The sequence below is a fragment of the Hippoglossus hippoglossus genome, chromosome 15 (genome assembly GCF_009819705.1).
Source record: "Hippoglossus hippoglossus isolate fHipHip1 chromosome 15, fHipHip1.pri, whole genome shotgun sequence".
NCBI classification, from domain to species: domain Eukaryota; kingdom Metazoa; phylum Chordata; class Actinopteri; order Pleuronectiformes; family Pleuronectidae; genus Hippoglossus; species Hippoglossus hippoglossus.
This window is the reverse complement of record NC_047165.1, coordinates 15,190,063-15,203,704: the sequence shown is the minus strand read 5'-3', so window position 1 is coordinate 15,203,704 and position 13,642 is coordinate 15,190,063. Positions and strand designations below refer to the sequence as shown.

General features: G+C 40.4%; 1 protein-coding gene and 1 non-coding gene across 5 annotated transcripts in view; both read right to left on the bottom strand.

Annotated features, from left to right (window-relative positions):
• The window catches only part of pde10a (phosphodiesterase 10A), a 55,873-nt gene extending 48,090 nt beyond the window's left edge, over positions 1-7,783 (bottom strand). For 2 of the 4 annotated variants that reach the window (XM_034608363.1, XM_034608366.1), the window contains exons 1-2: positions 6,999-7,783; positions 6,679-6,858 (exon numbers count right to left, since the gene is read on the bottom strand). In XM_034608363.1, the coding sequence (XP_034464254.1) occupies positions 6,679-6,751 (73 nt within the window). In that variant the 5' untranslated portion in view covers positions 6,752-6,858; positions 6,999-7,783. The remainder of the gene's footprint in view (positions 1-6,678; positions 6,859-6,998) is intronic. The other 2 variants (XM_034608364.1, XM_034608365.1) reach the window with 2 other exon arrangements.
• A 5,409-nt stretch (positions 7,784-13,192) lies between these two features.
• LOC117776100 lies at positions 13,193-13,400 on the bottom strand. Its single transcript, XR_004616399.1, has one exon. It is a non-coding gene; the product is annotated as a small nucleolar RNA U3 (small nucleolar RNA).
• Between the last annotated feature and the right edge of the window lie 242 nt (positions 13,401-13,642).

Genomic DNA, 13,642 nt, shown 5'->3' with positions numbered 1-13,642 from the left:
ACACACACACACACACACACACACACACACACACACACACACACACACACACACACACACACACACACACACACACACACGAGCCACGTCCTTACACAATTGATGCTCGATATTCCAAGAATCATATTTTTTCCGTTTTTTTTGTATTTTATAATCCAACAGTTCAGCCCTGCAATCGAACTGAAACTGTGACAATGATAACCTCTGTGTGATGTAACAACAATAATTTCACTCGTTCAGTGACTTAATCAGTGGAATTATTTTCTTTTTTCTACCTTCTCCTAATTCCTAGAAGAAAGACCATGAAACCTCTTTTGAAATAAGAGGATGATACAAAACTACAATTTTGTGGAACATTTCAGCTGCTATTTCCAAGTATACAAATAATAAATAATTGATTAAAATATGAATGAGAATGACATTCAGAGTGGTGGTTGGCACCACCATGGTGAATTTCTCTGATGCCGCTCCCTGCATTTCATCTTTATACTTTAGCCCCACCTAGTGTCAATTGGTTTGTTTGCATGTCTGATTACACTGAGGGAAGACCTCGTGTCAACGAGAGGTCAAAGGTCAATGTTACATTAAAATATTTTAAAAAAATTTAACAAATATGATTGTGTGAAGACATTTGGGATATTTATCTGATACATATCTTTGCGTGAACTACTGTGACCTGTAATGCTCATTAAGATCACTAGGTGATGTTCTAGTACAAGGTGAGCTTGTTCCAAACAGTCTGCAGCTCAGGCCTCACAGACGGAAGCTGATTCTGCACTAAGTTGTGTTTGAGCAGAATATGGATGAAGATGTGTGTGTGTGTGTGTGTGTGTGTGTGTGTGTGTGTGTGTGTGTGTGTGTGTGTGTGTGTGTATGTGCGCATGTCTTTCTGTAGTTATGAGGGCAAATTTTTGTTCAATACCATCATTGTGAGGACATTTTGACTGCTGTTTAAGGGTTTAGACTTTAGGGTTAGAATTAGAATTAGAATTAGGTTTAGGTTAGGGTGTGTGAGAGGCTGCAAGCAGTTTATTCACTAAGGGCTCTGTGGCGTCTTTAATGGCAAATGGCAAATGGCCCTGTGAACGTCCTTTTTAGCGTATTGTTAATGAGATGAGATGGGAGCGCCATTATTGTTACAGGTGGGAGGATACATGGCAACTATTTGCTCTGAAGGCCTAGCAAGAAAAAGAAAGATGACACAGTCAAAGGTTTATCCTGCCAGTCACCGTATACTACCTTTATAAACGTCAGGATTAAGTTGAGCTATGTTACAGACACTTTTTGTGTAAATTTTGGTTTAAGTTGAATAATACAATTTTTGACTATTCTATGAATAATATCGCAATAGAAAGCCTTTATTTTCATCAAGATCGATGAATAACTTGCTGAGAAATATAATAAAAATAAAAAACGCCCTATAGCTCATAATGTCGAAGTAGTGAAAACTGAAAAAACCTTCCTGGATCTGCCCCTTTGTCTGGATCCAATCCAACATTTAATGAATTAGTTCTCAGTTCATGTCCCATGCTTACAACTCATGTTCAAACGTTTAATAAGGTGGGTGTGTATTATAGATGATTGTGGAGAGGGTGGTATGTCACGTGGTGTAAGTCACATGATTGGAGCAGTGCATCTCGAGTTGGCTGCCTGACCCGGCTCGCAGGCGTCGCTCCATTTCTGTTTGTTTTTTTAAATGATCCTGCTAATAAAAAAGCAAACAAACCAACAAACAAACAAACTAAAAGATGTGTGAAAACATAACCTCTTTGGCGAAGGTAATACCTCTGCAGTTCCAACAGTACTTAGAAACATTTTCGTGTCTTTCAGCAAATTATTTTGATTTCACGACCCACAACTTTACAAATTTGATTCCTTTCTCACTCCTGAGCTGTAGCAGCTGTTTTGCAGAAGAGCAGTGATGAATCAATGTACGCAGCAGACAGACATATTTAGAGACTAGCTGTTTTACATAGTGGAGCATTCAGCAGCTCAAGAGCTACATATTTCCCTCAGGAGCTTGTGGAGACCAAAGCGGAGCAAAAAGGAGAGGGAATATTGAGCTTGCATTTAATGGGCTGCCAAGAACATGAATCCAAATGAACACTTACGGTACTTTGTATCTACTGAATGTGTAAACAGGGAAGTCACTGCAACATGCTTTAAGTTATGATAGTATGTCACAGTTGTGTTTTCAGGCAGTTCTCCACAAAGGCTGCATTACATTAACCAGGCAGTTCAGTTGAGAAGAAATACTTAATTTGTCTTTTACATGTTTTGATTCTTATTTATATATGGTTATATGTAAGAAAAACTACAACTGGAAATATCGTCATATTTGCTGTATATCAGTGTCGATCCAGGGCTCCATGCACCAAAAAGTGCCAGGACATCAGTGTTTAAGTGAGCGGAACGATCTGGATTCATGATCCGACATCATCGATTCATAACTAAATACATGTGATCGTCAGTTTGTGTGTGAAGAGTGAAAGAGACGAGCAGACACACCCACACCCACACACACACTCCTCCTCTAGAGGAAACGCTGTAATACATACAATACAAAGCTAAAAGCTCATCTAAATCATGGCCATCCCATCTCGTTTACTGAGCTGGTAACATATATTCAGTGTCAAATGGTTTTGTATTTATTCAAGAACAATTTTTGTTGACAGAGCCAGATAGTATATTTTATTTATTGTTTTGGTAGTGTGTGGTTTATTTTGTTTATGTTTTATTCATTTAGGATATTTTAACATTTTTAATTGTAATTAAAATGTCAGACTGAATATTCTTAAGAATTAAAAGTTCATTGCTCATTCAAAGGGTGAACTTGCATGATTATGCTGTAATGTTATCATTCTACCAGTGGTATAAAATGGTTTAAAAATGATGACAATAATATAATTTATCACAATAATTTCTGGAACAAAATATTGTCGAACTAAATTTGTTGTCGTGACATGTCTACCTTAATATTTTTTTAAATGCACCAAGTTAGAGGTTTCCTCGTTCAGTTTACAGCTTTAGTTCTCTGAGAATCTTTTTTATATCCAAGCAGAATTGGTATTGTACAATGAAATATCCTAAACTGAACTGGAAATCAAATCTATACCATGTGAATCGGAAGCAAATCTTTTTGGGAAATCAGTGGCGATACCCAGCCCCAGTTAAGAAATCACCAATGTTTATGTGAACTGTCAAGAAAAGGTATAATAGGTGTATTATTGTTATTATAATAGGTGACCCGAAAAGGCGCAGTGAAAAATTGTAGGTGCACTTAATTTATGTGTTGGTGCACCTAAATGAAAAAGTTAGGCGCACCAGTGCAACCAATGTAAAATGTTAGTCACAGAATATCCAACTAATTTCTTTCATTTTTATTCCACCAGAAACAATGTGGAAAAATTTAATTAGCAACACATTTGGAAATCAAGCCTTCTGTCTTTGTTTTCATGCGTGTCCTACTGTGAGGGGAGAGATCTGGTCATTTGCACAGCTGAAGGCTGTTGACCAGCTGCAGTGGTGACTGGTGGGCGGCTGAGGGCCCCAGGAGTGGCCCTGTAATCGACAGGTCCAGGCTGCACCAAGAGGCCAGACAAAAAGACGCTTTGTGGTCCTGATATGAATCTCAATGCCCCTGGTTCTAAACCTCCTCTTGTGGCCTCGCCGTGGACATCTGAGCGAGTAAAAACGATCTCCATGAGAAAATACGAGCTCCAACACTCAGGGGGATGGAGCAGCGACAGTGGCAGCACCATACTGACATGGCACTAATTTTCAGATTCTGTTCATGATACACACATGCATCATGGATTTATTGTCTGCTTTTTGTAACAACAGCCACAAGTAACTGTAACCCAAAACTGTTTAGCATCAATTTTATTTGAAGATAGTGTCATTTATATTTAGCCGACTGAGGATAGTTAAGAGCCAGCATGTGTCAACCTGAAACAGAAGCAGATGAACAAAATATAATGCACTACTGCCCAATGTTGAAAAAAATTGAAAAATAAAGTATATTCTCTCTGGCAAAAACTACTGTTCTATTAATTCTATCAATTATTCTACATATTTTTATTGCTTTGACAAGACACGCGTGTGTACTGCAGTGTATTGAGCCTGTATTAAAGCTTGCATGACCAAATCTTGAGTGGGAGGGATTCAGTGGGTGTGTACCCCCTACGTAGTCACATATGCCAGGCACAGTCGGGGGGAAGGAAGTGCCCGGCTCTCCTTCTGCGTTAGCCAAGGGAAACTCTCATTTATGATGTGGGCCAAAAAAGGTTTGGAGCCAAAGACTGTGATGCAAACAGGTCACATGTTCAGCGCAAATATACAAGTATTTAAAAATGTAAAAATCCCTAATATCTCATTCTGGAGCAAGAGTTTTTCAGGATAACCCAACGCTAACACGGCTAAAACACTGTGGATTGGTGAAAACTATATGGATGAAATAGTCCTCGTGACAACTGAGCAACAAACAAATTCCATTTCACCTCTATTGTCAAGTGGGTGGAGGCAGAGATCTCACAGATGGATATCTCAAAACCTGGGCAAGTAAAAGCATAACCGTCTGCATGCCTTGATATTAGAAGTGAGGAAATAAATGTGGAAGCATAACGTGGCATAAAACAAGAGTGAATTCCGCAAGTTTCAGACATAAGATGGTTGTAGTATTAAAAAAAATAGATAAAGAAAAGCAGAGATTAAATGATGGACAGTATTGTATGATTGGGGGATATTATTCTCTGAAGCTGAACATGACAAATGCTGCTTCATGATCATGATACTGGATTTCAAACTTGAGTAATGGGATGCAGAGGAAACGCCACACGTCTAACCCCTCACGTAAGCCGTTTCCATTGCTGCAGCACTATTCATGCAAACCAGCACGACTCTCTGCGTGAAGGTGATGTTGTTCTTGGCCTTGAACTTACAACTCCTATCATGCGTCCGCCAGCATAATAGCAGCCACGTTGCCGATCGAGCTGTTTCAAAAGCTACCCCTTGAAAAAGGAGGAATGCTTGAATTTCAAAAAATAAAAAAAGGACGAGCTGAACCGGTGTTTTCAGCGACACAACCAGGGACACAGCAGAAGAAACCAAACCCAGCTGCGACTCGGTTTGGCCACGTAAATCATCAATATGCAAACAAAGGGTATACGTCAGAGACGGCTGTAAGTTACATGAGAACGCATGGGGCTTTGAGGAAAGCAAAGCAAAACATTCCATAAGACAGGACCGATTTTTTTCTTTAACATCCAAAGATCATGCAACATATTTATTTTACACTAAGTCAATGTTATCATCCCCATGACTGGATTAGTTCTTCTAGGTGCCCCCAGGGTGTTCAATGTCAAGGAGATTGGACCTGCAATGACACAGTTTGTTACACTCACTGGTCTCATTTAGCGTTTCATGATGAATAATGAGTAAAAAATAACTTCTACTCAAACATCCCAATCAGTCACATGGCCAGAGGGGTAAGGAGTGGCACAGGCCCCCCTTTCCTGAACCCCCTCTATACCAGAGTCAGATGGAGGGATTACAGAACAGGCCTATCCAGTAAAGACCTATGTACACTGGACTGAACCTCTGTATGAAGGGACTTTTAATGCCTGGAGTCAATTGAGTGACCACAAAGAGACAGATTTACCAAATAGAGACGCAAAACAACCACAAAGAGACAGAATTACAATATAGAGACACCAAACAACTACAAGGAGACATAAAACAACAAGGAAGAGACATACAATGACCAGAAAGACACACAAAGCGACCACAAAATGACCACAAAGAGACACAAAACAACTTTAGACACAAAACGACCACAAAGAGACACAAAATGATCTCAAACAGATGCAAGACACATAGAGACACAAAACAGTTTTGTGGAACAATTGGTAAATGCAGCTGTGAGTTGTCCCACAAACAACCAATAAACAACCAATAATAAAACAACATAAAACAACTACAAGGAGACATAAAACGACCACTGTGATACACAAAAAGACGACAGAGACAAACAAAACAACCACAAAGAGACACAAAATGACTACAAACGGATGCAAAGCAACAGCGACACAACAATGTGGAACACTTGGTATGTGCAACTGTGCCTGTCCCTCTGAACTCAGTGCACAGTGCATCAGCATATTAACTACAACAACCAAAGTCAAACTAGTATCAGCATTATACTAAATCAACAGGTCCTTCTTGGCCTGCACGATGACAGGTCGACAAACAACAAAAGCTTGAGTTCACCCAGATTCTTCTACTCTGGTGCCACACATTTCATTCAAGCACAACACTCTTCCCCTGCAGCTGAAAATGAAAGTATGTCCTGCAGCCAAACCTGCTGTCACACAAATGTGACTCCAGCAGAGATTATAAAAAAGTAATCCGCAGCAACACACAAGATCGTTTTCGAGGGATAAAAATACTTGTTTCAGTGGAGAGTTGATTGCATGGAAGCTTGGTGTCGTCACTGTGCAGGTTTAATAGTGAACGGATTCGTGGATTTAATACAGCAGCAGCAGCAGCAGCAGATATCAGGTCTTTGCAATAAAACTGTGGCTCCTGCAGGACTGAGAAGTTATAGGACTTGGTCCAACAATCCCTGATACCATCACACACCAGCACTTAAACTTCCCCCACTTGTCACTTATGTCCTACCTTGGTCGCTGGGTCCCGCAGGCAGAGGTCCCTCTAAGCCCTGGTCGTCTGGACTTTTCCGTTTCTTCGACATTTGCCGCTGCTCCCTGTTCCAGTGATGGATCTACCCACCGCTGAATCGATATCTGCCGATAACGTGAGACACCTTCAACCAGCGGGATACACAACACATACAACAGTCTGTGGGGGGGAGGCGAGAAGAGAAATGCGAGTAAATCTCAGTCCCATTCATTCAGATCCTCTCTCTCTGTCTCTCTCTGTCTCTCTCTCTCACTCTCTCTACATGTCATCCGTCCAGCATGCTGTGTGCGCAAAGTTACCATGTGGTGGCCAGCCGAGCATCTGGAGGCGCAGCGAGGCATGGAGCTGCAGCCGCGGTCCTCTCCTGGTTCCCGCCGTGCAGCCGCACACCAAGATGTGTCTCCGCGGACAGTCCGGGGCTTATTCCTCCTGACAAATGAGAAATACTTGCAGCTGAAGTGATTTGTCGATCACGTGTGTGGCGGATTACGCGCGCAGCCTGCCCAAATGGAAATTACGCACTGGAGCCCAACTTGTTGATCCACGTCTTTTCGTTCTTCGTCACTCCGGATGGATTTTGGATGAAAAAAGAAAAAAATCAATTTAGAATTTCAATGTTGTATGAGATTTGTGGTTTTTTTCTTGAATGATGCTCGGCGACGTCAGACTACAAGTCTAATCAGGCATGGATGACGCACAGCGGACAAAATGGGAACTCTCGGGTCTCTTGAAGAGCAGGCTATGTAGACGGAGATAATCATCAGGACGTGGTGTGAGTGCTCCGAGTCGTGAGTCCGTGTGGCGAAATTTGAGCTGCACATGTGCCTATGTGGCCGGTAGAAAATGTTGTCCGGCATCATCTGTGAAGGAGGCGAGGATTCCCAGTGGAGCCAGTGCGCTACAGATGTGGTGTCTGGGGAGCAGAGCGCGGCAAGACACCGTCTCCTCTCTTACTACACCACGAGTCCAGGGACGAGCAGAACAAACTCGGACTGTCTGTGACACTCTTTGCGTAAAACTTCCTGATCCATGTGCCAGAGTGACATGAGACGAACAAAGGCGCATTGTGTGGTGCCAGTCTCGAACGAGCGGCTTTGCCTTTCAACTCCGGTGCTGTGAGCGCAGAGCAACTTGAGAATAAGCTGTGAACAAATGCAGTAGGAGAGCAGAGGAGAGCGGCGGCGTTGCGCGTAAAGCCCATACATGCAGAGGAGGCAGTGACGCCACCGCTCTGGCGCTTACAAATTGCTTGATGGTAGTTTCCCCCCTGCAGCTCTGAATACCAGAGCTTATAAAAACAAGCATCTTTCACCGAAACAACAAAAGGACAAAGTGCATGCTTTGGTACTTTTATCCGAACTTCTACTTTTACACGTTTAATTCCCTGACAGTTCATCCAATAATGCTCCATCCATCTCTCTCTCCTCTTCTCTTCATTCTCTCATATGCTGATTTATTTATGAACACTCCCGGGTCAGGGGGATCCTGTTCCATTTACTACATTTGGTTTAGGTTTCCAGTGCAGCACCTCTACTCTTCTCTCACTCTTCTCTCTCTCTCTCTCTCTCTCTCTCTCTCTCTCTCTCTCTCTCTCTCTCCATAAAGGAAAAAAAAAGTCTCACTTGGATGCTTGGATGTCAGGGCCAATTTTTTTTTTTTATTATCGTCATTATAATTATTTCATCCATGCGCACATCCGCGGCGGCTCTCTTGTTGCACACTGCTACGGTGACGCTGGTATTTCGTGGAATTTTCTGAAGGCAAACACGCCCCCCCCCCTCGCCCCCCCTCCTCTCCTCTCTCTCCCTCCTCCCATCCCTCATTCACTGCAGCTACTGACGTCAAGACATGCTTGCGTCAATGCTCCCTGCTTTGACAGAGAGCTTTTTTTTTTCATCGGGATCATAATGGGATTATTAGGCTCAGAGAAATACGCTGCCTTCGTGGCTTTTTAGCAGTAGATGTCCCATTATCTTTTCTTGCTTTTAGAATATTGTTTATTATAATAGGGGGGGGGGGGGGACACGAGACGTATAATTGCTTTTAGAGCATCACAAGTACTGACTCTATATCATTCCACAATGTGATGCTGCTCTTTGCTTTTCTAATATTTGTAATATGCATAAAGCCACTGGCGCAAGCCTACACAATTAAGTATAAAGATATAATGTTGTATTTATTTAAATCCAAGTATTTATGGACCTGCACAAAAATACTCCTCCTTCTTTGTTGTAATCATCCACCTGCTCTGTGTTGATGTATTTGACACTTTTTAATCCTCATATTTTGCACAAACAATATTATAACAATAATAAATTTGCTGCAAGCCCAAGATAATCATTCATCCACTTGGCTGGCATGACAGTGAGATGCTCCGAGATGTGGCCGAGTGAATCAGTCAGTTGTGTATTCGATTTGGCGGATTAGATGTCTGTTCCTTCTTGTCAGTCTTTTGCGGCTGCTCGTATAAGGAGCAGGATGTCATGATGTCCTCATACACCAACCTTGATCTTTCTTGGCTGAATGGGCTCCTCTTGTGCCGTCGACCGGCCTCGATTCACTTCAGCCACATAATGTCTTTCTGCACACTTCCTCAGCTCTGCCCTTTGTTTCACACCGTGGGTTAATATTCAAACAGCATAAGCTCTGCACATATTGAGTTTTCTCTATCAGTAACCCTGTTGTGCTATAGCAAGATTCACTTACTGTGCATGAAGAGAGATGAAAATTCAAATGCAAACCAAAAACATGATGCAAATGTCATCATCTCACAAAGGTCTTTTTCCGGACACTGACGAAAAATCGCATATCTTGACATGAGCTGAATCTCCATTACAGCACTTTCCACCAAGTTGGTTGAGCATATGATTTTATTGTATAGGTGTAGTTTATAGGTAGTTGAGGCTGTAGTTGTAGGGCCATGAACTAAAACATTTCGAAACAGTCTACTTGGTCACCACATGACAAATCATTTTAATACACAATCAAACATATAATTCATAAGTGTATCTTGTTCTTTTTGGTATTTTCTAACTGGTTTAATCAGAAGTTAACTTGCATCTGAGGGCTATACAGAGGGAAGAAGACAATCAGTAGGTTAGATTTTGATGTTGGTTATAAATTATAACGAATTCAAACTTTATAATAAGAACAGAATGTTAAATTGTATTGTTATGAGTCATTTTTTAAAACACCCTGGTGTGTGTCCTGAGGTCATTTTAATGGGATGCCTGCCCTGACATGACTTAATACATTTTTCTCACCAATTTGACAAAATACATGTCTTCACTTGCACTATATGTATGACAGGATGGTGCTAAAAAGCTCTGAGCATACCATGACCAAAGGCTTTAAGTCATATTTTATTAATTTCATTTTAAATTTAATTGAAGATCACCACATTTCAAATATGCGAATTATGTCTGGTTTAGATGGTTGAATGAAGGGGATGTAGAAATTATGTAGACACAAGCATATACAACAAAATGTGTTTGTGGAATAATGTTGTATAGATTTCTAAGCATAAAGAGAACATTGGGCTCAAAGTGAGTTAAGTGAGTGTGACATGAGATGCTACCTCTCTGAGTAAACACAGTGAAGTGAACTATCACAAGATCCCTGACATGAGCGATGATCATGTGTGACCAGTATCCTCCAGGAGAGAACTGCCCTCGTGTCAGGGAAGTGAATGGGAGCAGGGTGAGAGGGTTAAAGTTGACGGTTTTTCTCTGGGGGCTCTCACCCTGACATCCACACACAGTCTACACAGGCACAGCAGCCCCACCCCCCCCCATCCTTCAGATGTAATTCCTCACTCATGTGTGCAAAACTCCCCCTTTCTACTGCTCTACCCTCAAACAGTGAGCAGCAGGATGAGGAGTTAGCCGACACTTTGATTCCATAGATAACATCACTGATTCTTATGTTTTGCAAAACTGTAATAATCTGTTTTAAATGAAAAATAAAATGGATTTCAAGTTTTTAAGGGCATTTTCTAATTATATTTTAGCATTGGCTGCTGGAGAGAAAAGCAACAGCGTGCAGCTCATTTGATCTCAAACAGCTTTCTGCTTGTTCATGACAAAGAGAGACATTTTGGGAGGATTTCTGAGTGGGTCTTTTGTATTTTGGGGCTGTAGGCGGCACATTCAGCAAACTGGTGATGGACTTAAACATCTAGTGCGGCACTGATTCCAATCCATAGGAAAAGGAACAAACACTGTGACCAAAGTGGATGAATTATGACAACTTGAAAACTAGGTGCAGACCAGTGTAGTGAGCAATGAGCATCAGGAAGATGTACATGTTAATCCTCAATTGCTTTCTCATTTACACTATAAATAATGTTTACATTTTCAGCTGTATATGTTTTTTTTTTTTGCTTAATTCTGTGAATATCATGGATTAATGCTTAATATAAGCATGTTCAAATGTTTTTGGTCACAAATATTAAAATGTACTTTTTGCTGCTCTGCTGAACATCAACATCTGATGGAAAATCAACCAAAAATATATGCTTTATATGGAATATTGAATTATAATACATATGTAAACTGTATGTGATTTATAACATTATAAAGTAAACCTTTCAGTTCAAGAACTCTATTTTTATGTGACCAACAGAAAAGTGGATATTTGTTTGATTGAAAAGATCTTAGATTAATTCAAGCTCCCTGAAAACAACAATTGAGCACAATCATTTATTTTCTGGTGAAATAACCACCTATTTAATTTGCGGTTGATTCACACATTGAGTCACATCAGATAAAACATCTCTATCCCAGCACCCTCCCATCAAAGGGGCGGAGGTGTGACAGGGGTCCAGGATGATGGGATTCGCGCGTGTGGAGAGGCGTCATACTGAGCTGTGTCATGCACATCTGTGGCTGCGCCGCTGTCATACATGGGAGAGCCAGAGGAGGGCACTGTGACTGAGTGAGCCAGGCCTGGGAAGTAGTTGCTGGACCCTCGCAAGAACTGGGATGTCAGGCTGTTGTTTAAGCCTCCATTCTGGGACACGGGGGTCAGGGGGGAGTATTTGGGTATAATTTTATACTTTATGAGCTGCTCCAAATTTTTTAGTGTCCCACAGAGAAGCACATGAGGTCAGAGAACGCGTCCGCAGATTAGTACAATCACTCACACCTCTTCTGAATTAGACAGAAGACAACTCAACATCCTCTAAGGGACTGAAGCAATTACCTGAAATACTAAAAAAAATACCATCATATCCTCTAATAAGTGAAATATTAGGTGTAAGTATAACCTCTTGTTGAGGGTTAAGAACAGAGGAGTTCACAGCTTTTTAATCCTGATGAGACAAATGTGATTTGTGAATATGGGCAATAGAAATAAAGTTTGATTGGTTGAGTAAACAGCAATTAGACATTAATGTCCTATGTAGTTTTATATGTTCTGGCATGTGCATTTTCCCAGTAAAATAAATTAACCTAAACATATCCTTCTGAAGTCCTAATGGAACAAAGCAATCAAAAAAGCTGTATTTTTTTACAGCACTTTTAATACATATGAGGCTTATTTCATGGATAACACCTGTGAACTCATCAATGCTGTTTAATTAAAGTAAATATTCAGAAAGATTATTCCACAAATGTCTAGAAGTTTTAGTAACATGATTTGTAATTTCTTTAATTACTTTACTAAAACAGCAGCTGCCTATTTATCCACTTATACTGTGCTGCCACCTGTTGGTTATTTGTGGGGCTGCAAGAAATGCTGGAAAAAATTTACCTAAAAAGAAGGAAAATTGATAATTATAAAGTGTGAAAACCTCTAAAAACCTCTCACATTACAGACTCTTGTCTGGCTGTTTCTCAGAGTCTTATATCTACAGACGTGAACCTTTACTCCTGGTGAGCTGCTGTGATTCAGAAAGAAAAACCTCCTACAATCACAACCAAATGAAACTTTGATATTTGTGGGTCATTGCTGCCATAACAATCATAAATGATCAGTCATCAAAGGCGAAAGAACAACTTAGACGGTGTGTAGTTGAGATGATGTGTATTCGACTGTTTATAGTTCAATAGTTTTTTAAACCGTGTTCTAAACAAGAGTTTTGTTTTTCCTTCCCAAACTACAACTTAATATCAGAATAGTATTCATAGAAATAAATATAGTTTGGGTTTTATTGTCATTTTATTGAGAGATTTTAAAGTTTGTGTAAAAAATAAAGTTTGGTGAGTCTGAAAACACTTTGGTCACCAAGACTTTAATAATAAAAGTATCAGAGACTCACATCATTGATAATCGCTGTCACACCGGCTGACAAATACACATGCAGATCAATTCACCACATAAAACAGACCCAACACATGCTCTCAATTTCAAAATAAAGCTTCTCATAACAGCAAAACTAAACACAGATACCAATTAACCCCAAAACTATATCTTTCTGCCATTGCATTGAGCTCGGGACAGAAGCTGTAACTCAACATTAATGAACCATATCTTCTAAAACATCTGTCTCAGAACCACTCAGATCATGTTTCTTCCTTCAGTGTCTCAACCAGAACCACTGAACAATCATCAACAGTGGAGAAAACCAAGAGTCTCTTCCACCAGATTCCTGCTCTGAAGCAAACATCTTAACTCTTCATCATGGGCAGCGAAACCAAACTCTTTGGAAACACATTTCTCAAGTCAACAACTATAGAAATGATCCCTGAACGTATAGTCTTGGTTTGTTCTGGCTGTTTCTCAGAGTCTTATATCTACAGACGTGAACCTTTACTCCTGGTGAGCTGCTGTGATTCAGAAAGAAAAACCTCCTACAATCAAAACCAAATGAAACTTTATTTTTGTGGGTCATTGCTGTCATAACAATCATTTTTCAGAAAATGCTCAATGACTTCAAATCTTCATGTAATTAAGACAAGTTATTGAGTTATGAAAAAGCATGAACTTTATCTGTATTTCGTCT